Source organism: Pongo abelii, chromosome 7, assembly GCF_028885655.2.
Source record: "Pongo abelii isolate AG06213 chromosome 7, NHGRI_mPonAbe1-v2.0_pri, whole genome shotgun sequence".
Taxonomy (NCBI): Eukaryota; Metazoa; Chordata; class Mammalia; order Primates; family Hominidae; genus Pongo; species Pongo abelii.
This window is the reverse complement of record NC_071992.2, coordinates 78,051,981-78,078,317: the sequence shown is the minus strand read 5'-3', so window position 1 is coordinate 78,078,317 and position 26,337 is coordinate 78,051,981. Positions and strand designations below refer to the sequence as shown.

At 38.9% G+C, this 26,337-nt stretch overlaps 1 protein-coding gene and 1 long non-coding RNA gene across 4 annotated transcripts; one reads left to right on the top strand and one right to left on the bottom strand.

The window, feature by feature from the left end:
* Positions 1 to 56: 56 nt before the first annotated feature.
* Positions 57 to 26,018, top strand: GGH (gamma-glutamyl hydrolase). 2 transcript variants are annotated; one of them, XM_002819122.5, is made up of 9 exons: positions 57 to 2,441; positions 5,329 to 5,443; positions 10,790 to 10,840; positions 13,822 to 13,906; positions 14,803 to 14,941; positions 16,902 to 17,008; positions 17,088 to 17,178; positions 23,454 to 23,591; positions 25,640 to 26,018. In XM_002819122.5, exons 1-9 carry the CDS (start codon positions 2,333 to 2,335, stop codon positions 25,759 to 25,761), a joined length of 957 nt encoding a protein of 318 aa, XP_002819168.2. In that variant the 5' UTR covers positions 57 to 2,332; the 3' UTR covers positions 25,762 to 26,018. The 2 variants fall into 2 exon arrangements, with proteins under 2 accessions (XP_002819168.2, XP_024107222.1); XM_024251454.3 differs by lacking the exons at positions 23,454 to 23,591; positions 25,640 to 26,018 and adding an exon at positions 17,336 to 18,425.
* On the bottom strand, positions 6,851 to 12,820 carry LOC129061023 (uncharacterized). Of its 2 annotated transcripts, XR_008527974.2 has the most exons (4): positions 12,292 to 12,820; positions 8,324 to 8,443; positions 7,468 to 7,497; positions 6,851 to 7,010 (listed from the first exon to the last, which is right to left on the bottom strand). It is a non-coding gene; the product is annotated as an uncharacterized LOC129061023 (long non-coding RNA). The 2 variants fall into 2 exon arrangements; XR_008527975.2 differs by lacking the exon at positions 8,324 to 8,443 and having other exon boundaries at positions 12,292 to 12,817.
* Positions 26,019 to 26,337: the final 319 nt, after the last annotated feature.

The window sequence follows — 26,337 nt, the reverse complement described above, 5'->3', positions numbered from 1 at the left end:
AGACCTGAAACTGTAAAATTACTGGAAGAAAACACATGGGAAAAACTTCATGACATTGGTCATTTACATTTAATATTTTACTATTACAAAAAGAGCTCCAAAGAGCATACTTACACATATTTTTTTGTTCACATGGGCACACATTAATCTAGGTACACACTTACATCCAGAAAGTACTGGGTTACAGAATATGTAGATCTTCCCCTTTATTATTTTTCTCAAAAATAATTATAATAATTACAATTCCACCAGAAATGCAGAGAACTGTCATTTTACTACATCCTTGACTTATTATCAAAGGCTTACATTTTTGTCAATTTACGGAAACCTGCTTCCAAAGACGGAGGAAGCTGGGAGACCAAAGAGGCTGACCAATTGAATTTCTCAGAAAGAAACACTTAGTAGAGACAAACAGAAGCAACCCCTACACTTGCCCTCCAGAAAGTATGCTTTATTTAGCAAGCTTCTAGGGTAAAGACAAGTGCAACTAGTTAGCTCTTAGACTATTGTGATCACTGGGGACGTTAGATAAGCATCTTTATGAGGGGTTATATATGTTATGAGCATTGTTTAAAGACCTTTGCTGCAGAACACCTCGGTATGCTGTGGGTCAAACATCAGTCCCCAAGATAGTTTTGCTTCAAGATGGTGTCACTCTTGCCAGGAAACAGGCTGTTTTTCTACACAGTTGAATGGATGTGACATATTATCTTAACTTGCATTTTTCTGATGACTACAGAAAGTTTGGTTTGCTTTTCACATTCTTCTTCCATTTTTCTATTGTCATTGCTCTTATTATTTCTTCGCATATTTTAGAAATACTTTATATTTTATAACTATATTTTCCAAGTTTGTGCTTTAACTTAAATTTTTAGTCAATTTTTAATTAACATTTTTATTTTTAATGTTTTATGAAACTCTTCCAACAGCCAAAGTTATGAACATATATTTATATATTTTCTTATCAAAGTATAATATTTTGCCTTTCATATTTACATATGCACTTCACTTCGAGTTTATTTTTGTGTGTAATGTCAGGTACAAAATTTTTCCTATGTGGATAGTCAATTATTCTGGCACCACACGTTCATATTTACAAGGCTACTTGTCTATTTAATCATGCTCAAAACCAGCTCGGCCCTTTCATGTCTTTCATCACATCCTTTATTGCTTACCTCTCACCACACCCTTCTACAGAAGCGTTATTTTCTTGTTAAACCAGACTATTCACTGCATTTACTCTTCTTGCAATATGCTAAAATTGTTCCTGTTGTCTCTACGAGTCACGCTTTCTGCCTTTTTTCCTTACTAAATTTAAACCTCTTGTGAAAAAGACATTGTCCAATTTATGTTTTCACCTGTAATACTGAGCACTGATGTAGTAGGTTTTCAAATATTCTTGTTTTATTCTGAATTTAAGTTGGCCCTTATAGATGGGAACTTTCACTGAGTACAAGCTATATATCCATGTATTTAGGAACAATCACAACAGTTTTAATGAATAGGAACCAGTCATCTTTTCTGCCCCGGTGAAGAGGCTTAGTGGTAGTCGGTGGATGGCACTGACCGCGGTTGATCAGAGGAAGCTTACGCCGTTTCCAGGCGTGGCCTGGGCGTGCCCGCTTCAAAGTAGACTCCCGGAGTTGGCCCAGTTTTGACCCTAGTGATGCGCCTGTGCATGTGTTCATATCGCCGTCCCGTCTTCTTCACTTCCTACAGATGCCGGGACCCCCCAGATAGCAAGTGTGGACATTCACATTCAGAGGCACAGGCTGTCCGTACAGCGAACGTTGTCACCATTCCCGGAGATAGGGCTCCGACCTTCAAAGGGGCGGTGCGGTTGGCGCACAGTTCTCAGGCGCCTTCTAGAATCCCCCGCCAGCCTCCCCGCTGCCTGGTTACCTAACTCGGCCGGGGACACCCAACCTCCCCTCTCGAGGACCTGGGTTGGCCAGCCCAGCTTTGTACGGGTGACTGAAGGCCACATCGACGTAACAGTTCAACGGGAAGGTCGTGGAGACCACCCGGTACCCGCCCCAGGCGTTTCCAGAGTCTCTGCTTAGGCGGCCCGTGAGGGTTGCGGTCGCGGACCGGGGACAGAGCGTTGGGGTGGGCGCGCAGCGCCGGTCGCACTCCCGGAGCCGCCCACCGCCGCCCACCGCCGCCCAACGGCCGCCTAGCGCGCGCCGGGACTACATTTCCCATAGGCCCACGCTGCGGAGCACCGCCGAGAGGAGCCCCACGCGAGTGCGCAGCCGCGAGGTGTCCCTGCCGCAGCCCCCGCCTGCCCGCCCGCAGAGCTTTTGAAAGGCGGCGGGAGGCGGCGAGCGCCATGGCTAGCCCGGGCCGCCTGCTGTGCGTGCTGGGCCTGCTACTCTGCGGGGCGGCGAGCCTCGAGCTGTCTAGACCCCAAGGCGACACCGCCAAGAAGCCCATCATCGGTAAGGAGGCTGTGCGGGGCCGCAGCAGACGGGGAGGGGCTGGGTGTTGGCGCTGGGCGCCTCCCGCCACCGCGCTCCAGCTGGCACCTCCCGCTGGGAAAAACCGCCAGATGTGCTTCGCTTTTGGTGCAAGGAGGAACCCGGGCTGGGCACCATTTGGGTCGTACTGAAATGTACCTGGTTGAGGTACCTTATTCATTCCTTTAGACAAATATGACTCTTGAAGGTGGGAGGGAGGAGGGTGCACCATGAAGAATCCTGAGGATTTTCTTTTTTTGTACACAGCTAGGAATTTCTACTAAAATAAAACATTTCTTTTTCGCACATAGTTGGGAAGTTTTACTCATTTACATCCACAAATTCTGTACATGCATTACATTCATCAAAATGTATTGATGGCGTATTTAAAATACCAGTGCATTGTAATATAAAATCAAGAAATTAAGGTATAACTTGGGTTTTGTCATGTTCAGTAGCAGAGGACAACAGTGGCTAATATCCTAATGTAGGTTCTATTTGGTGTTAAAATGCAGCACACAATTTTTCGTTTCCAACATATTTGTGTTTTAAAGAGATAGTAAAATCAGTCTGTGTTACCAAAACACACATGTGAGACGGACCCAAGGAAAGCTACCTAGGAGAAATCATCCTGGGGTTAAAATTTGCCCAAAGAAATTTGTGTGTGGATATTAAGATTAGTTTTATTTTGGCTGTGGGATTATGCCTTTCATACTGTTTTTTTTCTATGAATATTATCACTGTATTCTGTAACTAAACAGAAAGTAGATGAATGTTTTTTCATATAGGTAGTGCCCAGTTTTCAAATGGGTTGCTTACTAATATTTGGAACTTATTTCATAGCTGTTTAACATGGTGATTTGATTCTCCACGAGCTAACTCAAGCTGTAATTAATGTAACAGGTTGCATATTGTGTGTCCAGAGAAGAGAAAAAAAGCAGAGGGGATTCTTTCCCTTTCCTAGAATCAGGGGTAGCCCTGCGTCAAATATTTAAAAAAGGGACTTTGCTTTTGGTGACTGAGATCAGCACAACTTCGTTAACTGAGTACCGACTATGTACACAATCTTGCTCTAGGAAGTGCAAAGGATTGAAAGATGACAAGCCACGAGAGTTGTGAGATGGCCTTAAATTATTGGTGGAATTTTGGTCACATTTTGAGGGACAGGGAGAACAGCTTGAGCTCTTTTCCCAGGGATGGGAAAAGTGAGTATGCGTGGGCCCAGGGGAAGGGGAGATGTTGGTGGAACTCACCCTGATGTACTTCTCTTTCTGGTAGCCTTGCGCTCCCATGATGCCCCATGTCTCCTTTGTGGTACCTCACCGCATGTACCCTGTACCACTCCATTTCCTATGACACTCCTACTTCTTCGTTCCCTAGCCAAACTTTGTTATTCCTTAGTGAAGATGATCTTACCTACCAGTAAGGAGAAAAAGTTTTACTGAACAAATTTTGGCGTTTGACATGTTATCTGAATACCTGATGAATGCCAATTGTAAGAAGCTGGGAATACAAAAGTGAGTAATACAGACAACAGCTCTTCCTGTCAGGTGGCCTACAGAGACACTGAAAGTGTTCCAAATGCTGAAGTGCTGAATAGGAGTAGGCACAGGTACTCACCCAACAGACGTGTTTTGATGTATGCTGGTTGCTGTACTGTGCTGGGGCTGGGTTTCACTGGTAAAAGGAGGCCAGAGAGATGGGTGGGGGAGAGCATACAGGGTCTTACAGAGTTTATTAAAGTTTAGGGACCCACTGAGGTAGTTAAACAAAGTGGTGACACCTGCTTGCTGATCTATCTCTACCTAATGTCCTTTCCTATTGCTTTCTGCTTTCACTCTCCTGGCTCTAATAATATGGATTCCTTGCAACGTGACAGGCACAAACCTGACTCCTGGCCTTTGCACTTGCTATTCCTTTGTCCTGGATTGCTTTTTTCCCAGATATATGAATGTGGTTAACTCTGTCACCTCTCTGAAGTCCTGGCTCAAATGTTGTGTTTTACCTTCTCAGGGAGGACTTGCCTGGCCACCGTGTTGAAGAGACTGCCCTTTCCTCCATAGATGGGCTCTCCTTCCTTACCTTCTTTCTCTCCTTAGTGCTTACGACCAGCCGTCACTCTATATATTATGCCTTTTTATCTTGTTTATTGTTTGTCCATTCTCCCCTCCCTGCTACACCCTCGAATTAATGCACACAGGGCAGGGGTTTTTGTTTGGTTCACTCATAGTCATGTGTCCCCAGCACCTAGTTTGTTGCCTGGCATGAGGTATGATTCAACAGTATATATTGAATGACTGTAGGAATAGGAATGGTGATATGATCCGATTTGCTTTTACATGGGGAGCTGCTTGGAGCTTGGGGGTTTCTTAAGAAAAGATATAACAAGACCTTCTAAGAGTCTATTATAATAGTGTGGTGGGGAGAGGGGAGATATTGATAGCTTGGGCTCAGGTAATGTTGGAGAGGTGTGGATGGAAGATGTTTTCACTCCTTTGCTTCGTTGTCAGGGAATCAGTGTGTCTGTGAGTATGTGTGGGAAAAGAGTGACAGCCTTGTAAATTTAAGGATCTATATTCTTTAGATGGATTCTAGGTCTACAGTTGTGTGAAGGCTGCAAGTGCTATTTTAAGCCTTCTTTGGGGACTTATTTCGCCTCCCTGATGTGGTGAGAGATAGATCTACTTGAAACTAAGATCAGCCTCCCCTGCTTTTTTCCCACAGGCTATGGGTGGACTTGGAGGAGAGACGTCCTATTTAATTCTGTGGATTGAAATAATAAAATATGATATTTTTGCTGTAATATATTTCAGTTTCTGAGCAAGAAGAAAAGAAATTTGCTTGAAACTAACCTTTTTTTTGTTATTAGGAATATTAATGCAAAAATGCCGTAATAAAGTCATGAAAAACTATGGAAGATACTATATTGCTGCATCCTATGTAAAGTATTTGGAGTCTGCAGGTGCAAGAGTTGTACCAGTAAGGTATGATTCAGTGTTGTTTTTTTTTTTTTACTCTGTATAAAAAATTGCTGTGTACGGGTGCGGTGCCTCATGGCTGTAATCCCAGCACTTTGGGAGGCCAAGGCAGTGGACTACTGAGGTCAGGAGTTCGAGACCAGCCAGGCCAACCTGGTGAAACCCTGTTTCTACTAAAAATACAAAAATTAGCTGGGTGCAGTAGTGCACTCCTGTAATCCCAGCTACTGGGGAGGCTGAGGCAGGAGAATCGCTTGAACTAGGGAGGTGGAGGTTGCAGTGAGTTGAGATTGCACTACTGCACTGCAGTTTGGGTAACAGATCGAGACTCCGTCTCAAAAAAAAAAATAATTACTGCCTAATATCTCTAAAATTCGTGCTTTCTCTTTTATGATTACATTGTTTAAATGCAGTAACATTGCACCTGATTTTTGACACAAACATGTTGCTTAGAGTCTCTTATACCTGTAACGTCATTAGAGGTACTGTATGTCATATGCACTAACATCAAGAATGAAATGATAGTTTCCTTTACCCCAGAAAAGGTGGTCCTCACAGACACTATGAAGGTAATGGAGTAAAATAAAGTGGTTGAGGGGGTGGGGTGAGGGATAAAAAATTACGTATTGAGTACAGTGTACATTGCTCGGGTGACTGATGCATTGACATCTCAGACTTCATCACTGTACAGTTCATGCATGTAACCAAAAACCGTTTTTACCCCAAAGGCTATTGAAATAAAAAAAAAAATTAATGAATCTACAATTTAACCAGCTTTATTCTATAATATTAGGATAAGAGAACACTTAGGGAATGAAGGAGGTTTTTAGAAGATGACTTTTAAAATACCTTCACACTCTGTTTTAAAACTTTGTAAATTACCAATGCATTAGGGTTGCTTCAGTGTGGATTATAGGTATTGCAATTTTAAAGGCACTACATTATTTTTGTGATAAAATGTTCCTATAAGAATAAAATGATTCATCTCATATTTTCATTTAGAACTGAATTCTTCCCATATTTTTCATTTGGAAGGAGCTAACAACCAGAGTCTTATACAATTTTATATGTATTTATAATATCTTGTCAGCTAAAATTAATGTATTTTAGAATCTTTGAGCACCTCATCTAATCCATTTTGAGTGATTTCACACACAAAACACTATTTATTCTGTACAGCCTGTTTTTGCAAACAATTCCTCATCAAAAATTATAACAAAAGTACTGTTCAAATATAATACTACTAATAAAATGCAAATATTACAATTTAGAGAATTGTACCACCAAATGGCTTTAGGTTTAGATTTATAAGAATTGTCTTCTTGTATGATCTTTTACATTTAAATTAACTGTTCCTGCACCAAAATTACCATTTGCTTTTGATATTAGTCTTTAATATTTTAGTAGCATGTCTAATTTTGAAACAAAATTTTATTTGAAGCCCATATAACACCAGAGGTTTAGAGCTGAGGAAGAGGCTCCAGAGAGTCTTCAGAACAGTGTTTCAAAGTTTTCATCAGGGACGCTTTTTAATGCAAGCTGTTTTTCTGGGATGTTAGTGCTGACCGTGTGGCTGGGAGACAGGAGAGACAAAAGGCAGAGCAGCCATAAAAAAGAATGAAATCATATCCTTTGCTGCAATGTGGATGCAGCTGGAGGCCTAAGTGAATTAATGCAGAAACAGAAAACCAAATACCACATATTCTCACTTATAAGTGAGAGCTAAACATTGAGTACACATGGACCCAAAGATGGCAGCAATAGATGCTGGGGGCTACTAGAGGAGGAGGGTGATAAGGGCTGAAAAACTACCTATTGGATACTGTGCTCACTACCTGGGTGACAGGATCATTTGTACCCCAAACCTCAGCATCACACAATATACCCATGTAACAAATCTGCACATGTACCCTCTGAATCTAAAATAAAAGTTAAAATTATACAAAATAAATAAAGTAAAATCGTAATTGAAAGAGGAGACATTAGTTGTAATGCTACAGAAATAAAAAGGTTCATAAAAGACTACTTACAAGAAACTATATGCCAACAACATGTGTAACCTAGAAGAAATGAATAAATTGTTAGAAACACACAGTCTACCAAGACTGAATCATAAAGAAATAGGTAACAAACCTGTCACTGGTGAAGAGATTGAAGTGGTAATCAATAGCCTCTCAACACAGAAAAGCCCAAGACCAGCTGGCTTCACTGGTGAATTCTACCAAACATCTAAAGCAGAATTGATACCAGTCCTTCTCAAACTCATCCAAAAAATTGAAGACAGTACAATTCCAAGAATGAACCCCAATGTAAACTAGGTCTTGGGCAATTATGATGTGTCAGTGTATTTTTATCAAGTGTTACAATGTACCACCCAAGATGTTAATGGAGGAAGCTATACATGTTTTGGGGCAGGGGTTATATAGGCAATACTTAACCTTCCCTTAATTTTGCTGTGAACCTGAAATTACTCTAAAAAATAAAGTCTTTAAAAAAATAAAATGCCTAAAGGCAGGTAGACCAGTTTAGAGATAGTTGCAGTAGGCTAGGTGTGAAGTGTTGAGGGCTTGGCTTACACTGGTGGTATGGGAATGATAGGTAGGTGTTTGAAAAAATCACCAGTACATGATGACTAATAAAAGGGCACAGGGAGGAAGAAATATATAAGGATGATGGAAGTTTTGAAATCATGGGAGTTTTGAAACTGGATGACTTTGCAGAATATTGGTATTTATGAGAGATGCTGAGAACATGACTGTCAGCATATAGGTTAATTTCCAAATTGGATTATCAGAGTTCATTTAAGATATATTGGAATCATGCGATCCTGTAGAAACAATCTAATACATAGGGGCTAAGTTCACAGACTAGCCTGCGAAGGATTACCTGATGCAAAGTAAGACTGGATCATGATGATGTTATGTTCATTTCTGAATTTTGGATGCTGGGAGTCAACTTCTGTGGTTTAGAAGTGAAAAGGAAGAGATGGGAGACCTGGGAAGCATTCTGAAATAGATCAAGAAATGTCTTTGGTTTCTTTCTGCCTTCTTTCTGCCCCCTTCTGTCTCAGGTGCTTGGTGCTCTCAGGTTGTCATAAATGCCCAGTGTGGGACTAGTGGAAAACAGAATGTCCTGCTTCCTCAGAGGTAGCATACAGGAGCCCATGGACTGCTGCTTTTGGTTTAAAAACATGTTTTATTCACACAGCGTTTTAAAACACGAATCAGGCTGGGCGCGGTGGCTCATGTCTGTTATCCCAGTACTTTGGGAGGCCGAGGTGGGAAGATCGCTTAAGCTCATGAGTTTGAGACCAGCTTGGGCAACATGGAAAAACCCCTATCTATAAAAAATTTTTAAAAAAGTCAGCCGGGAGTGGTGGCGTGCACCTATGGGCCCAGCTACTCAGGAGGCTGAGGTGGGAGGATCACTTGAACCCAGGAGGTGGAGGTTGCAGTGAGCTGAGATGGCGCTACTGCACGCCAGCCTGGGTGACAGAGCCAGACCTTTCTCAAAAAAACTCCAAAGACCACAAATCAGACTTTGTAAGAGTCTGAATTTTTGGTTCTTTTGAAGACAGTTATCTAGATTGGGTTTTAAATGGGGCAAATGCTCCCCATTGGCAACAATGCCTTACCATCGTTTTCGTGCTGCTAAAGCTGTGTGTCGTTTGCCATCATCACCAGGCTTAAGCCATTTCCTTACAGTTAAGGAGAGAGTAAACTGTTTCTCATACCTTGTTGAAAGGGACTTTTGTTTCAAAAAATGTCTGACAACATGCAACTAACAGCTGTATTCTCTGCCAGCGCCCCTAGGCACCAGAGTTGTGACATGGCACACTCCTTCCCCTGTGACAATTAGGTCTCTTAATAGTGATAAATGAGGACCAAAACTATAGTCATGGACAGTGTGGGAGCCATTTATTTAGAATTAATGAAATGGCTGAAACTAGCTTGCACCGCTAGCTGGCAGGAATCCTTGGAGTGCAGCTGTGTGATCTAAATCCATTTTGGTCCCTGATGGTGGTGGTTGCCCATTTAGGTTTAAATATCCATGCGGAGAATTCTGGGTCCTGACTGGTTGGTTCCTTTTTGTTGCCACAATCTGGGGAGATTAGACTGGCAGAATACTGGGTACATGTAGATTCATATTTCACCTCCCTATCACTTCCCAAGGCAGGGCTACCTGTCAGTATTTTCTCCACTTAAGACCATGGTAAGCACCATTCTGGTATCACCCATTGCTTTGTGGCTGTCTGCCAGGAAGAGATTACTATGAACTTGTGAAAGACCTGGACTTGCAAAGCTTGTTTGGACTTAGAGTAGATCCCAGAGTTGTTTGCTGGCAAAACACAGCCTGTGTTCTGGATATCACAGGTGTCTAGTTAATAATGGGTGTGAGGGACCTTACCTCCCCCTAAAACTTCTTTGAGGGCAGAAATGGACTAGTTGACATCTAATCGTAAGTCTACTTCTTTTAGGGCAGATTGAGAGGACAGGTACCATTTATTCTCTCACAGAAACAGAAGGCTGCTAAATGTGGGAGAGTTCTTGCAAGGATTTCACTAACTTGGTGCTCTCTTCCCTTATCGTTGCATTTCATTGAACTTTTGGGAGAGCAGCTATCTTACTGTGACTTAGTAAATGTTGTCGCCATATGTCATAGATTAATCCCATCTTTTTTTTCTGGAGAAAGGGAATAAAGTCACCAATAATATGGCGATTGTTAGGAGGCCCTTAAGGGGTGTTTGATCAAGGGTCTTTCAGAGTAATTACCTGGGCAGTTAGGCTGTTCTACAGTCATTTCTCTGTAGTCCTCAGTTCAGACTAGATGTGAACTGTCCTGACTTTGAAATGCAGAGTAGTCCCTAGACTGTTGCAACTAGTTTGTTGGGGTGGGATCAGGCAGAGACTTGGCATTTATTTATATATTTTTTAATCTGCCAGAGCTGCCTGTAGTTAAATAGGCATGATAAATAAAGTTATTTAAAGGAGTCTTTACATAAACTACTGAATATTCTTACATTTCTTTTTGTAGTTCTTGGTTAGTAGAGAAATTACCGGTGGCCAAATCTCATAGTCTTTACTGTTTTTGCATACTAACACATACTTCACAATATTAAATTACATTAGATCACAGAAAAACATATTTAGTTGTCTGATTAGCAAAACAAGGATAGAATTATGTGGCTTTCAAGTGGTTTGCAAAAATGCCTCTAGAAAAGTAGAGAGGTAATATTATCTGGTAATTAAAAATTAGTTTTTATTTGGCTTTTTAAAAGTAATGTGGAGACTTCATTTAGAGGTTTACTTCTAAGTTTCACAAATGTAACAATAACTGTTTTATTGTTTTCAGGCTGGATCTTCCAGAGAAAGACTATGAAATACTTTTCAAATCTATTAATGGGTAAGTTGGCAGCATTGGTTTCATACGGTATATGAGTGGTCTACATATGTCTGCTTTTGAAAAGAAATCATATAAATATTATACATATTTCTATGTAACTGTCTTAGAGTGGTATAGTATTAGTGTTCTGAGTTCTTTTATAGGATTTATTTTCTTGGGAGATGCAAAAGTCCTTCAAAAGAGGAAGAGGCAGGTTAGGAAATGTATAATTGTTACATAGTAGACACACATAATTTTTTTAAATGTGTGACTTAATCTTTGTTCTTTTAATGCTTTTCTTAAATGTTTTGAAGCTACCTTGAATGGCGTGGCATACTGCTCACATATGGGGTTTTATAAACCCCATAAAGTCCAAAGTCTGAGGATGTTGATTTTTTTTCAGGTAAATTGGAAAAAAATGTTCTGTCCGCTGGTTTCACCACAAAAGATATGTTAGCTCACAGAACAAGACTTCTAATCATATGAAAAAAATGTTCACCATTACTCTTAATTTTAGGAAAGAAGGCTAATTACAGCAATCAAAAACATTTAATTACCATGTTGGCAGAGATCAGAAAATTTGCTTATACTCCACAGGGCCTGTGAGGAAACAAGTGTGCTCATACTTTATTAGAGGAAATGTAAATCAGGTAGTCTTTTTTGGGGTAATATTGCAATACCTATTGAAATTAGAAGCACGTATACCCTTTGACCTGGGAACTTGAGGAGGAATTTTATTTTATAAATGTATTCCCACCTTGCATGAAGACTTAGACTCAAATCTATGCATTGTATTAGTAGTATTGTCTGACAGTCACCCAGTAGTCCATCAGGTGAGAATTGGTTAAATAAAACAGACTATGTACATTTAATAGAATACTATGCAGGAATTAAAAAATGAGGCTATCTGTAGATGCTGACTTGGATCACCATTGTCCTATGAACAATGTGATAGTGTTATGTGAAAAAGGCAAGGCACGTGATGGTGTATATAGCATACACCCCGTTTGCTTTTTGTTAAAGGTAGGGTGAAGAAATATGCATATTTCTACCAAATCAACACAGCAGATTTTAATGGTAGTCGTTTCTGATTGGGAATAGGGTGGAAGTATTTTACTGTAAAATGTTTTTTAAAAAGAGCTTTATTATTTTTACTTCTAAAGCCATGTTAATTTATTGTTTCTTTTAAAAAGCTATGTTTAGAAAATTATTTGCCTTCAGTTCAGTTTGGTTCAGTAAATATTTACCATAAGATCAGTTCAATTTAGTAAAACATTTACAATGCCCAGTATGTGCTGTGTGCAAGGTACTTTGGCATGGACAAAGATCATTAAGTCTAGGCTAGAATATAATAGTAGAACTTCAAAAATAGACCTTTCGAATCACTTCATTTTCTTCCCACCCTCTCCCCAATTGCATTCCTGTTTGGAGAGGAATCTGAATCAAGTAGCAGTGTAGACAGGAATACATACTTTTGGGAGCTAGCCTGTCCAGATGCTCAGTATATCTTCATGCAAACCAGCAAAAGTAGTCCATTGTCTATCTTCCTCACTTGTTTTCTGCATTGCCACTAATTGTTGCTCCTGTAGGCCCCTTTTCTCTCTCATGTAGTCACTGAAAGCTGCACTCCAAAGTGGGTTAAATTAGGGGCCTTATTTATATCTCTGAGTGTCACCAGAAAATGAGCCGTATTCTAATGTGACTTCAAAAGCACCTTTATTGAGTCACTATTATGCAGTGGACGCCATAGTATTTTGCAGGGGAATGCAGAGACGAAAAGACAGAGCCATGCTTTAAGGAGTTTGTCATACAGGAGGGACAGTCAGGTTTTGCTGCATGAAAGGAGTGTGGGGTTAGACATACCATATTTGGTCATAGGCAGCTTTTTAAATACTAAGTTAATGTCTGTAACCTGGAGACCTGGGATGCAAAACGTAAAAGTTAAAAAAAAATAGTTAATGGAAAGAGAATGCTAATGAGCCTTCACTAAGCCACTTTTAATTGTGGGATTTTCTGCTTGAATTTGTGGTAGATATTCTCCCACACAGATGCTTATATGTTTTCTACCAGACTGTGATCTTCCTAACAGCAAAAGCCACTCACGTTTGTCTCTCCAGGCAAGTCCTGAGTCTAGCTCATGGAAGAAACAGAATATATTTCTTGAATGACAACAATCTCACAAGTGATATTTCACATATCTCAAGTTCGTATTTAAATATTTTCAAATTTTTAATATGATTAATACCATTTTTCTTACCTCTTTTGAATATCCTTGGTTCTTTCAAGACCTTGCTATAAATTTTAAATTTAAAGTTTAATTTCAAAAGTTGATATAAAAACATGGTAAAATATTTTTCTATATTTCATCTTTATAAGTGTGTAAAATAATATCAAATATTTTTGACTGCCTTCTTTTCCTAGACTTTTTCTAGAATCGTAATTATGTTTCTTGAAAAAAATGTTCTAATACTGTGCACATTTCTGAAGAGACTCAGGGTGATAAGAATTAAATTCTTGTAGAAATTTAATTCTAGCTTAAATATATTTTTATGACCAGCTTGTTCTTTATAGTTAAATTATTTGTGAGCTAAAACCTACCCATAATTATGGACCTGCAATTGATTTGGCATCACAGATCACCTTCATTTAAACCTGGCTATACCTGGAATTTTGTCTGTCTTTGATGTCTAGCTCTGTGTACTCTTGCCCCTCCCCTACTTATTTACTTTTAATTTTCCCACACTCTATTTCATTAAATAAATTTTTTGAAGAAGTTTTTGGAAAATATGCACTAAAGTGTTGTTAACTGCTGTAGTTTCTGAATGGCTGGGATTGTAAATATTTTATATTTTCTTTTTTCTTTACTTTTCTAATTTTCTTCAAGGATCTTATTGCATATGTAATAAGAAAAATTGTTTTAAAATAAAAAGATTGTTTTCTGTGTGTGTATGGGTCGGGGGTGACAAAATACACCCTATTTGATTTATGTAACGTTGTTTCAGAATCCTTTTCCCTGGAGGAAGTGTTGACCTCAGACGCTCAGATTATGCTAAAGTGGCCAAAATATTTTATAACTTGTCCATACAGGTAAATATCAGTTATTGCTTATTATTCCAGATGGGTTTTTGTAAGTTTTTGTGTGAGTAGTTCATTTTTTAAGCAGATGGTAATGCTCCCTTCAAAATTACCCTTAGCCTCATCATACCTTTAATTTTGAAGTGCCTGTTCTTGGCTGCTCCCGCCTATTTTCCATGTGCTTCATCTAATCCTGGGCTTCCAGAGACCCTTCAGAGCCCTGCTGACCGCCCCTCTTTTGATGCTTGTTGATGTGAACCATGTCCTCATGTAGTGTAGACATTCTGATGTCTTTCTCTGTCCTCTGTTTTTTGTTTTTTTTTTTTAATGGGCATTGTTTCTATGTTATTAATTCTCACCTCTTCTTGAAATCTGTTCTTCTTCCCAACTCATTCAATCCTATTTGAACTTTCTTCACAGTTACCATAGACTCCATGTCAAGCAGAGCTTCTGAGCCTCTGACTACTCCTTTGTAATGTTCACAGTGGGACTGCCTTTGTACCATAGCTCAAACCTTTACTGTTTCTCTCCTCAACTATTAACAGTGATTTTTAAATTAATCTTGCTGGCCCTAGTATCTTACCAATCCCCCTTAAATATTTCCCTAAATAACTGTTTTTAGCCTTTGAAATACTTGTTTCAAACTTTTAATAGCTAAGGTCAGTAATCTGTAGGCTTTTATAGTCTTTGGGTCAAGATATACAGTGTGTCCACAGCTCATGTTTTCCGGCCTGTGTGGGAGCTTGGTCTGAAGAGAGATTAAATGATAGCCTACTTATGGATCCTGGAGAATTCTTCAGAAATCCATGTGTAACTCAGCTGCCTATTTGGTTATGACAAAAGATATGGCTAATTTTTATTTTGAAAAGTTTGAATAAACTTAGTTTTCTCTTTTTCCACTTGCAAAGAGTTTTGATGATGGAGACTATTTTCCTGTGTGGGGCACATGCCTTGGATTTGAAGAGCTTTCACTACTGATTAGTGGAGAGTGCTTATTAACTGCCACAGATACTGTTGACGTGGCAATGCCGCTGAACTTCACTGGAGGTAAGAGTACTCTTTTCAACCCTTTGAAAAGTATTTGCTGGGCAGGATTAGTAAGTAGCAAATACGAAAGTAAAAGTGCTTATTTTTATTTTCTTTTTAGCCTTTTCCCTGAAGGAAAAAATGCTTATAACATTAGCATTTAAATTATTTACACAGGTTGAAGATGTGAATGACCATCCTTGTACTCATTTATGAGGATGACTTAAGGAATTGTGAATTTTAATAACTCATTGCTTCTAGTGATATCAGGACTGTGTGTGATGAAGAACTGTGAAATGGGATCTGGTTTTGACTCCTAGCTTTCTCACTTTGACCTTGAGGAATCATTTTACCTCTCTGAGGTTCAATGTCCGCATTTGCAAAAAGGTCTAACCCTTAGGGGTTTTTTTTTGTGAAAATTAAATAAGATTTTTTTTTTTTTTTTTTAAGAAAGAGTCTCTCTCTGTCACTCAGTCTGGAGTGCAGTGACGCAATCTCGGCTCACTGCAACCTCTACCTCCAGGGTTCAAGGGATTCTCCCGCCTCAGCCCCCTGAGTAGCTGGGACTACAGGCACCCCACCACACCTGGCTGAATTTTGTATTTTTAGTAGAGACAAGGTTTCACCATGTTGGCCAGGCTGGTCTCAAACTCCTGACCTCAGGTGATCCACCCACCTTGGCCTTCCAAAGTGCTGGGATTAGAGGATCTACCGGGAAGCGCTATATTTACTCAGCAACCAGGAACTCCAGTGAGTTTTGGTGTCTAGAGTTTTTACTGGAACGTTATTATGAAATAATTGATTGAATCTTTGCCTATGTGATTGAACTCAATCTCCAGCCCCTCTTTCATGCTTGGAGATTGATTGGGCTGGCTCGAAGTTTCAACTTTCTAATCATGAAGTTAGTTTTTCTGATGATTAGTCTTCATCCTGAAATAATTGAGGGACCCACCTTGAATTACCACATTAGCATAACAAAAATACTTCCATCACTCCGGGAATTCCAAGGGTTTTAGAAGCTTCCTGTCAGGAACCCAGGACAAAGACCAGATACATTCTTAATGATATCACTGTATAAGTAGATAATGATTATTGTAGGTTACTTGATCTCCGAATGCTTAGAATTGAAGCCACCAGCTATTTCTGTTCTCATAGGGATTTTGCAAGGAAGGTAGCAGTCATACTGAAAACTTGTAGAATGCTTTATGCTTTTGAAAGCTCTTTCTTCCATTGTCTCACTTAATAATTGCAAAAACCTGGTGGGAAGTACATGTATTAGGTCAGAGTACTTTGGTTGTGTGTTGCCAGAACCCGGTTTATACAGAAAAGGAGTGTTTCAAGGTGCTGTGGTTTTCAGGGAAGTCTCTAGCAAGAATAAGGGGCCTGGTTTGAAACAACTGGCACTATCGCCTTGAAAACGTCAGTTTCTTTTTTTCAAAATCTGTTTGTTGGTGTTTGAGTCTGTGCAGAACCTTCAGGGTTGACCACTAAGATATATTGCTTTTTGATCTGTTTACTGAGTCAAAATTTCTGGCTTGGTTCATGTTCTTTTCTACATTGTTTGTATTTTTATTTGTTTGTCCCAGATACCTCTGAAAATATGTTAAAAGTTTTGGATCCTTTCCTGGGCAAATACATACACCCATGGAAAGTTTTAACTGTTTTTCAGAATAGTCTGTGGAAATCTAGTTAAGATTCCCTGCCTGTTCTTTAGCTTGCCAATACTCATATCAGAAGAATTTTACTTATTCATGTTAAAATTCTAGAAGAAAGTTACTTATAGCTGGAGCATATTTGAGTTTATGTTAAACACATTTTGTGACTTGATTGGAATACTTCTATGGAAATGATGTGTTTTGCTTATCATTTAGTCATCTTGATTATGTCTTCATAATGGCTTCTCTTTGGGTGCAGTAAGTGACTTCAGTGGATTTTATTTTTTTGTGTTTAAATTATTTCTCTTGTACTTAAATTATTTCAGGTCAATTGCACAGCAGAATGTTCCAGAATTTTCCTACTGAGTTGTTGCTGTCATTAGCAGTAGAACCTCTGACTGCCAATTTCCATAAGTGGAGCCTCTCCATGAAGGTATACTAATTACACAATGAAATTAATATGTTTAGAATAACTGCAGAAGTAATCATTTTGTTTTATTTTCGTATTCTAGAATTTTACGATGAATGAAAAGTTAAAGAAGTTTTTCAATGTCTTAACTACAAATACAGATGGCGAGATCGAGTTTATTTCAACAATGGAAGGTATATCACTATAACATGTATACTTTATTTCACTTATTTTGTATTTTTAAATTTTGATTTTATATGTCTCATCAATAAAATCATATTACTTTGGGGCTTGAAGATGGGTGTTAGGGCATTTTGGGAGACAGGAGACATGTTTTGTCCATGTTTCAAGTTAATTGCAGTTTTCCTGGGTATTTTCCTGAATGGAGTGGTGAAGAAGAAAAGTAAAAGAATAAAGGGGCGAGGATGAAGAAAGAAATGAAGAAAGTGACTTCTGTTTCTAGCAATATTGCAGATTAAATACCTTGACAGACTTTCCTCCAGCCAACAACAAAATAAATGTGGGTGATAGAGAAAAACATAGTAAATACGTTGATGAATTGGCAAGGAAATAAAGATACTCAGGTCCAAAATTTTAAGAGTTGAGTGGAATATTTAAACCAGTGTTATTACGGAATCAGGAGAACTTGAGACAAAGTCAGGACTCTCTATACGAATAGTATCTCATGGAGCAGGACCTGGGTGGCTATACCAGCAATGTAAGGGTGAACTCAAAATACACCTAAAATCCCCCCTACAGAATGGCAAGGAGAATTGCCCATCCTGAGCTTTGGGGCTAAGGGAGTGGGGTGGGGGACAGTGAATAAAGCCTTGAGTGTTTATAATGATGGGCTGTTCTTCTAGTGTGGCCAGCATTATACTAACTGGGAAGTTGGACAAATCTTAAGTAAGTAATTATGTTCAAGGTTGCCTCAGACTGGTAATGCCCTCACGTGTGAGGCTGAAGCAAACATAAATAGTTTTCTTGAAAGGACCAGACATTCATCCCAGGCTTCAAGGAATTTCAATATATGAAGTTTGAAGGAAAATGAGTGCTTCACAGCCAAAATACTACTAATGGACAAGCAAGCACTGTGAATGAGAATTGCAGAGATAACAGATGTGGAAGCAGACCTGCACAAATGTTAGATATTAGTATTATGAGATAAAGTATAATATATTTTAAGTTTTAAAGAAAGAAGAATGCTTGAAAATATAGGCATGAAACAATCAGATTTGAAAATAACCAAATTCAGCTATTAGAAATTATAATTGAGGCCAGGTGTGGTGGCTCATGCCTGTAATCCCAGCACTTTGGGAGGCCAGGGCAGATCACCTGAGGTCAGAAGTTCAAGACCAGCCTGGCCAACATGGTGAAACCCCGTCTCTACTGAAAATACAAAAAAGAAAAAAAAAAAACTGGGCATGGTGGCACGTGCCTGTAGTCCCAGCTACTTGGAGGTTGCAGTGAGTCGAGATTGTGCCACTGCACTCCAGCCTGGACGACAGAGTAAGACTGTTTCAAAAAAAAAAAGGAAGAAATTATAATTGAAATAAAACCCTCAGTAGACATGTTAATCAGAAGGTTAGACACAGTTGAGGAGAAATTAGTGAACTAGAATAGTAGATAGATGTGAAGGAAACATTCAGAATCCAACACAGCCAGACATGTAAATGTAAATGCCAAATGTGTCAGAAGAAAGGTTGGAATCTGGAGGGTAAAGTGATTTCTAACTTACCTAACCAGAACTCTGGAAGGAGTGGGAAAAAGTAGGACAGAGACAGACTCTTTTTTCCATATTAAAAAAAAATTTTTTTCAGGTGGATAAAAGACCTAAGGAGAAAGGCACACTACCATAAGGTTTTAGAATAAATGAGAATGTCTTTATGATCTTGTTTAAGGGAAGGAGTTTTGAAGACAAAATATAAACAAGCCGTAAAGGAAAAGATTGATGAATTCAATCAAATGAAGAAGTTGTGTTCATAAAAAAAAAATTACACAGAGAAGAAAAAAGGGAAGGTTATTTGTAATGCATATAACTGACAAAGGATATGTGTCTAGCTTATATAAAGTAAAGCTATGATTTAAGAAGAAAAGATAGCTTATTAAAAATGGACATGAGGGCTGGGCATGGTGGCTCACGCCTGTAATCCCAGCACTTTCAGAGACCGAGGCAGGCAGATCGCTTGAGGTCAGGAGTTTGAGACCAGCCTGGCCAACATGGCGAAACCCCGTCTCTACTAAAAATATAAAAATTAGCCTGGCATGGTGGCACATGCCTGTAATCCCAGCTACTTGGGAGGCTGAGGCAGGAGAATTGCTTGAACCTAGTGGGTGGAGGTTTCAGTGAGCCGAGATTGCACTACTGCACTCCAGCCTGGGTGACAGAGTGAGACTCTGCCTCAAAAAAAAAAAAAAAAAGGGATATGAGATTTGAATGGATACCATCCAAGAAAACTTGATTGTCCTCTCCACTTATGGCTTGGTGAGATAAAGTTGCTCAGTGTAATTTCTGATCAGGGAATGCAAATGGAAACCAAAGTAAAAAAAACCATTTTATATCCATCAGATTGGCAAAATTAAGAATCCTGCTGATAACTAGTGTTACCCAGGATGTCACACAGCGGGTGCTGTCATGCACTTACGATTGGAAAACATTTTGGCATTTCTTAGTAAAATCAAACATTTTCCAGTTTTGTTACCTGGCAGTTTTATTCATTGATTAAAAAATACCTTAATGAAATAATTTCATGTACATAGAAATGTATGTGACATTATGTGACATTATGTTCATACCAGCAAAAAAATGGAAAACAACTCAAAAGTCCAGTAGTGCAAAGGATAAGTAATACTATACAGCTATTAAAATCAGTGAACACACCTGCATGTACCACTGAATGAATCATGAAGACAATTTTGAGTTAAGCAAGTCACAAGGGAATACATGCTGTATGTTTTCATTTATATGATGATTAAAATTTGGCAAAAAAGAAACAATGTATTGTTCAGTGGTAAATCTAAGAAAAGGTTGGGGTGATGAATAATTATGGGAGTCCTTCTCACTGGGCTGAAGGGGTGGGAGGGACAGTGGAAGGGCTTTGGAAGTATTTCCTCCTCCCAATCCGATGTACCTTGCTACATCAGCATTAACCACCTGCCACCTGGACTGCTGCAGCAGCAGCCTCTTAAGGCTTCCACAAACCCATCTTCCAGCCACCCACTCGTGGTCTGCTGAAGTACCAGTCTGATAGTATTGCCTTAACAAAACTCCTTAGTGGCTCCTCTGCATTGGAGGATGAAGTCTAGATTTATGAGCTTATTTCCTCATGCCCTCTCCCTGCCTTCACCTCTAGCTTGTACCCTGCACGACCTGTTTGCTACACACAGCCCTTCCACAGAGCCATATTTCTTGCCTCTGCCCTGCTTCTCATGTGCTTTCCTCTTCTCTGAAAAGCTCCGCGTTTCCCCTATTCCTTTCTCCTGATGAACTCTTAGCCATCTCGAAAAACCCAGGCCACTTGTCATCCCTAGAGGCCTTTTCTACCATTATTCCTCTTCTCCACAACCTTGGTGCTTTGTGCTATGTGGGAATGTTTCCTAATGCATGTATTTGCTCTTGTTCTGTCATCCCTCTAGACGAAAAGCTCGTTGAGATCAGGAACTGTATCTTACTCTCCTTTGTGTTTCTAGGGCTCATAGATGTTGAATGAATGCCTAATTATTTAAATGATAGAATATTGGGTTGAAAGTTAGGAAATCAGTTTCCATGTTGGTTCTGCTTTTGCCTATTCCATACCAGGCTCATTTGAAAAATTTCTCCCACTTCCAAAATAGGAACACTTGAGATGCTTTATTATTTCCATATTTTCTTTCCACTCTTGATACTTCTGTCTAAATCAGTGAGGCAGGGCATGATTCCTAGTTTTCAGGAAACTGCACTGGTCTTTTAGTAATGCAGTTTACTAAAGAAGAGTAAATCTCACTCGTTACTGAATGTCAGTGACTTCAAAAAGTTTGTGGGAAAAATGGAATTAAAATATAAAAATAAAAACTGTAAACTTTATTTCTCAAAATAAGCTCTATCAAGTTTAAGACACTTTTGCCCATGATGATACCAACCTTTTACTCCATCCCTAAAGAACTGAGGGTCCTGTGAATTGAACCATGTCAAATGCAGTCTTTTACATTATTAACAGAAATGAGTGCCCTTTAAAGATTTTTTTAAGATTAGGAAACAAGAATAAGTCAGAAGGAGCCAAATCAGGACCATAAGGTCCTAATGGCTTCCCATCAAAATGCTCACTAAATAGCCCTCGTTGGATGAAAGGAATGAGCAGGAACATTGTCATGCTGGAGAAGGACTCTGGTGAAGCTTTCTTGGGCGATTTTCTGCTAAAGCTTTGGCTGACTTTCTGAAAACACATAAAAAGCAAACGTTACTGTTCTTTGGTTCTCCAGAAAATCAACAAGCAAAATGCCTTGGAGCATCCAAAAAAACATTATGACCTTTGCCCTTGACCAGTTCACTTTGGCTTTGACTGGACCACTTCCATCTCTTGGTAGCCATTGCTTTGATTGTGTTTTCAGGTTCATACTGGTAAAGCCATGTTTTATCTGCAGTGGCAGTTCTTCAAAGTAATGCTCTAGGATCTTGATCCCACCTGTTAAAAATGTCCATTGAAAGCTCTTCTCTTGTGTGCAGCTGATCTGTGTGCAATGGTTTTGGCACCCATCGAGTGGAAAGTTTGCTCAACTTTAATTTTTCATTCAGGATTGTGTAAGCTGACCCAACTGAGATGTCTGTGGTATTGGCTATTGGTTCTGCTATTTGCGATCTTCTTCAATTAAGACACGAACAAGATACGTATTTTCCTGGCAAATTGATGTGAATAGTCTGCCCTGAGGGCTTCAACATTGTTTCATTCCTTCTTAAAACAAGTTATCCATTTGTAAACTGCTGATTTCTTTGGGACATTATCCCCATAAATTTTTCGTAAAGCATCAGTGGTTTCACCATTCTTCCATCCAAGCTTCACCATAAATTTGCTGTTTTTTCTGCCTTCAATTTTAGCAAAATTCATATTGCTGTTACAGAGGTTCTTTTAAAACTGATGTCTTATCCTTCTTAGTGCCTCATACTGGATCCCGTTCATACAAGTTACAACAAGTTTATTTTGGTGCAAAAAAATGTTGAAATCCTTGCATAATTTTTTTCATAATACACATTTTCCATGAGCTTTTTGAAGACTTCTTATATATATGTATATTTTCCAATGCATGAAGCATTATTGAGGACAAAAAAAAGTCTTAAATCATAAAAAGGATTTATATCCAATATACTAGAAGATCTGCCTTTCAATTAATTGTATGTATCAGTTAATTTCCTAGTCCCCCAGCCTGTGGGTCTCTTGCTGGTAGCTTCACAGGTAGTCCCAGAATAGAGAGGAAAAACGGCAGTGTCACACGGAAGTGGGGGAGGCAGGGAGCTGAGTGCCTGGAGCTGCATGAGGCGGGTGTTTCCTCTCGTGAATACCCACAAAACTGGGATAAAATGTTTCCCTTCTGTGGCCTTCTCTCTAGTCAGAAAGCTTACTGGGATGAGAACAGACAGTGCTCTTACCCCTAGATATCTCTTCTTTCATTAATTCTCTTCATTTCTCCAAGTACTTTCTGATGGTGGTCATGGTTACAATTCCAAAGCAGAAAATAATAGAGGGGAGATTTGTTTTTTTCAAATCAAAATGAGGAAAGGCACATCTGAAGAAGAGACAAATATGTACATTTTTCTGAAGGTAACTATTACACATATTCACTTTTTTTTTGAATTGTGGAATTGTTCATGAGTATGTAAACGTAGAGAGAGTAATATGAACCCTGGGTGTCTATCAGCTTTGATAATTGTCAACAGCTCTGTGTCCCTTCTTGTTTTATGTCTGCTTTTAAACTTCTAAAAAATATTTTAAAAATTTATACCACAAAGTCATCAGTCATGCCGTAGACTGAGAGAGAGGCACAGTTTAGGCAGTTCAGGCAGGGTGTAAAAGGATACCAGAAGTGCTGCCATACTTCATGCTCATATGAATAAGTCATTATGGGAGGACAGGAAAGCATGCTACAAGACAGGGGAGAAAGAGACCCGCTGCGGAAGACACTTGTATCACCAATAAAATGTGCATCTGACTTTTGGACAGGGATAGATTCCTCAGCTCAGCTTCTACTTTGCTATGAGTATCTCGAAAAGCAAATCGTCCTACAGATTGTAAAAGGCTGCTAATCAGTGAAATACATTACTGGGAATTTTCACATTGAGTATGAATGGAAATTATTTTGTGTCTGAGAGAATATGTACAATTTTACCTTGTCTGATATTGTGAATTATAAAATGTTTTACATAAGACATAAACCAATTTCATTATAAGTAACATCTTAAACCATTCTTAGTACTTACTAATTTGTGTTCTTCTTACAGGATATAAGTATCCAATATATGGTGTCCAGTGGCATCCAGAGAAAGCACCTTATGAGTGGAAGAATTTGGATGGCATTTCCCATGCACCTAATGCTGTGAAAACTGCATTTTATTTAGCAGAGTTTTTTGTTAATGAAGGTAATATGAGGGTACATAATTTTGTTATTCTGGGGTAGTTTTGAAGAAAATTGCCTTCATCTGAACTTTTGCCTACCCTTTTGCTCTATAAATGTTTTGTAAGTTCTATAGGTTTAACTTTAAAGAATAATACAAATGTTAAATAATGTGAAAGCCCTAAAGTTGAGATGTTAGGTATTCTAATAAAACCAGGACAGTTACTTCAATTAACAGTATCATGCATGCTTCAGTGGGCAGAATTCTTGAACAATAGTGTGAAGAATGTTGAGAGTTTTTTTTTTTGTTTCTTTTTCTTTGTTGTTTTGTTTTTTGACAGGATCTTGCTCTGTCGCCCAGGCTGAAATGCAGTGATGTGATCATAGCTTATTGCAGCCTCAAACTCCTGGGCTCAGGGGATCCTCCTGCCTCAGCATCCTGAGTAGCTGGGACTACAGGTGCAGACTACCACACCAAGCTCTTTCTTCTTGGATACTTTTAATTTAGATTCTTCCCCATTACTCTCCATTTCTTAGAATAATGCTTTAATTATAACAGTGTCTGAGAATTAGATGTTACTTTTCCAAGACAGCGATACAAATTGAATATATACCCACCAATTTGTGATTTTAAGGCTACCTCTCTGTAGGCATTGGCATACTGGAGAAAGCAAATAAACTCTGCCTGCTTTTTGGTGATGAAAACACAGACATATTCACGCTGTGTTATGTTTGTGGGAAAAATCGAGAATTTGGTTGTAGATGCTTATTTCTTAGTTGAGCATTACAGGTACAGTAAGTCCTATAATTTAAGCAGAACTGTGTGTAGCAGGTCCTTGAACAACACTGTTTACTTTGAAGTCATTTCATTATAACATTGATAGAAAAAAATTGGTTTTGTTACACATCATTGTGCTTAAAAGAAGTACAACAACCTATCGATGACGTTAAGTGAGACTAGCTGTGTAAGACAGAGGTACAGAAACAACTTGTAAAGGATAGAGATCACTTTGGTGAGGTATAGCCATTTAAAGACTTCAGTGAACTTTGCTTTCATTCCATCTCCAAGCTTGCTTTAAGTTTTTATCAACTCTCCTGCCATTGCTGGGAAGTCAGGTACTTCCTACTGAGTTCACTCTGCTTTAGAATCATGCAGAGCTGAGTGGATGGTTTTATGACAAAAACTCCAAATTAAAAAAAAAAGTATCCCATATACAGTATTAGTCCAAAGGAACATTTTTATGTGTGCGTGGAGTGAATGAGGGCAGCAGTGGCAGGGCGGCATTTGCTGCAGTAGTAGTCACGCGGCATTTGGTCTATGTGGTCTTTATCTTCCAACATTCTTCTTTCTAAAAATGCCGTAAGAGCCTGTATTTACTTTGACTTTGGGAGCTTTAGGAGCTCTCACCTCCTCACATGCCAGCTTTCATCATGCCAGACTTCTCACTGTGCCTCCTGGTTTTTCATAATGCTGCCTTACCTGTGAAAATGTCTCACTTCTCCGTCTGCCTCAGCTTCACCAGTTTCTCCATCCTTTTTACTCTTGTAGCATCCAGTGATGGTACACCATACACCATAAAAACATTTTTATCATATGATTCTGTGTGGTTACGAGGCTGAACTTTTTGAGTGTTAGGACCTGTTCTATTTATATTTCCATCGCCAGACTGTGTATCAAGTCTTGTGTACACATAGCCACTTGATAAGTATTTGAATGAGTTGCGGAGTGAGCATAGCATGAGATATGCTGCAGGGCGAATGCAGCACAGCTGCTGTGTCCATGGGCGACTGTGCCATAAATCGGGCACTGCTTTATTTGGGGAAATTTTGTAAAGCATTTCCCTCCCTCCCTTCCTCCCTTCCTTCTTCTTTTTTTTTTTTTTTTTGGAAAATAAGTTTGTTAGAGAAATAAAGAAAAAAAAGATGGCTGTTCTATAGGCAGAGCAGTCGCATTTCTCTTCTTGTTGATATTTTCCCACTTAATAATGCTGATTGCAGGAAGAAATATTATAAAATAGTCTCTTGAAGATTTTGTCATCTGATCTCTTTAAAAATTAACTTTTTTTCTTGCAGCTCGGAAAAACAACCATCATTTTAAATCTGAATCTGAAGAGGAGAAAGCATTGATTTATCAGTTCAGTCCAATTTATACTGGAAATATTTCTTCATTTCAGCAATGTTACATATTTGATTGAAAGTCTTCAATTTGTTAACAGAGCAAATTTGAATAATTCCATGATTAAACTGTTAGAATAACTTGCTACTCATGGCAAGATTAGGAAGTCATAGATTCTTTTCTATAATGTGCCTGGCTCTGATTCTTCATTCTGTATGTGACTATTTATATAACATTAGATAATTAAATAGTGAGACATAAATAATCAGATTGTTTTTCATGGAAAAGCCTTCTTATAGCTGAAGATTGAAAAAAATAAATTTACTGAAATACAAATATTTTTTCTAATTGATTTGCTTGGGAAATAAATACCATCCCCTACCTGCCCACTCCATCCTCCTTGCTGAAAAAGAAAAGAATCTTTTAAAATCCTACCACTTGTTCATCTTGTTCATTGTGATGTCTCCCTCCTTTGGGTCTCAGGAGTATTTGTGTGTGTGTGTGTGTGTAGGTATGTGTGTATAGATATGTGTGTGTATGTGTATATCTACTTTTCTGCCCTGTGTTAACTTCACATTTAAAGGGTACACATCCTGAAAACAGAGTCTGTGTCTTGAACTTTTTATCTTTCACAGTGTCCACAATGTCTAGCCCA

What these genes read in the sequence shown, in the direction of transcription:
- GGH (XM_002819122.5), top strand. Translation starts at nt 2,333, where the DNA reads ATGGCTAGCCCGGGCCGCCTGCTGTGCGTGCTGGGCCTGCTACTCTGC. An exon ending in CGCCAAGAAGCCCATCATCG is followed by an intron (nt 2,442 to 5,328) that starts GTAAGGAGGCTG and finishes TTTTGTTATTAG; the next exon opens with GAATATTAATGCAAAAATGC. An exon ending in CTTTTCAAATCTATTAATGG is followed by an intron (nt 10,841 to 13,821) that starts GTAAGTTGGCAG and finishes ACGTTGTTTCAG; the next exon opens with AATCCTTTTCCCTGGAGGAA.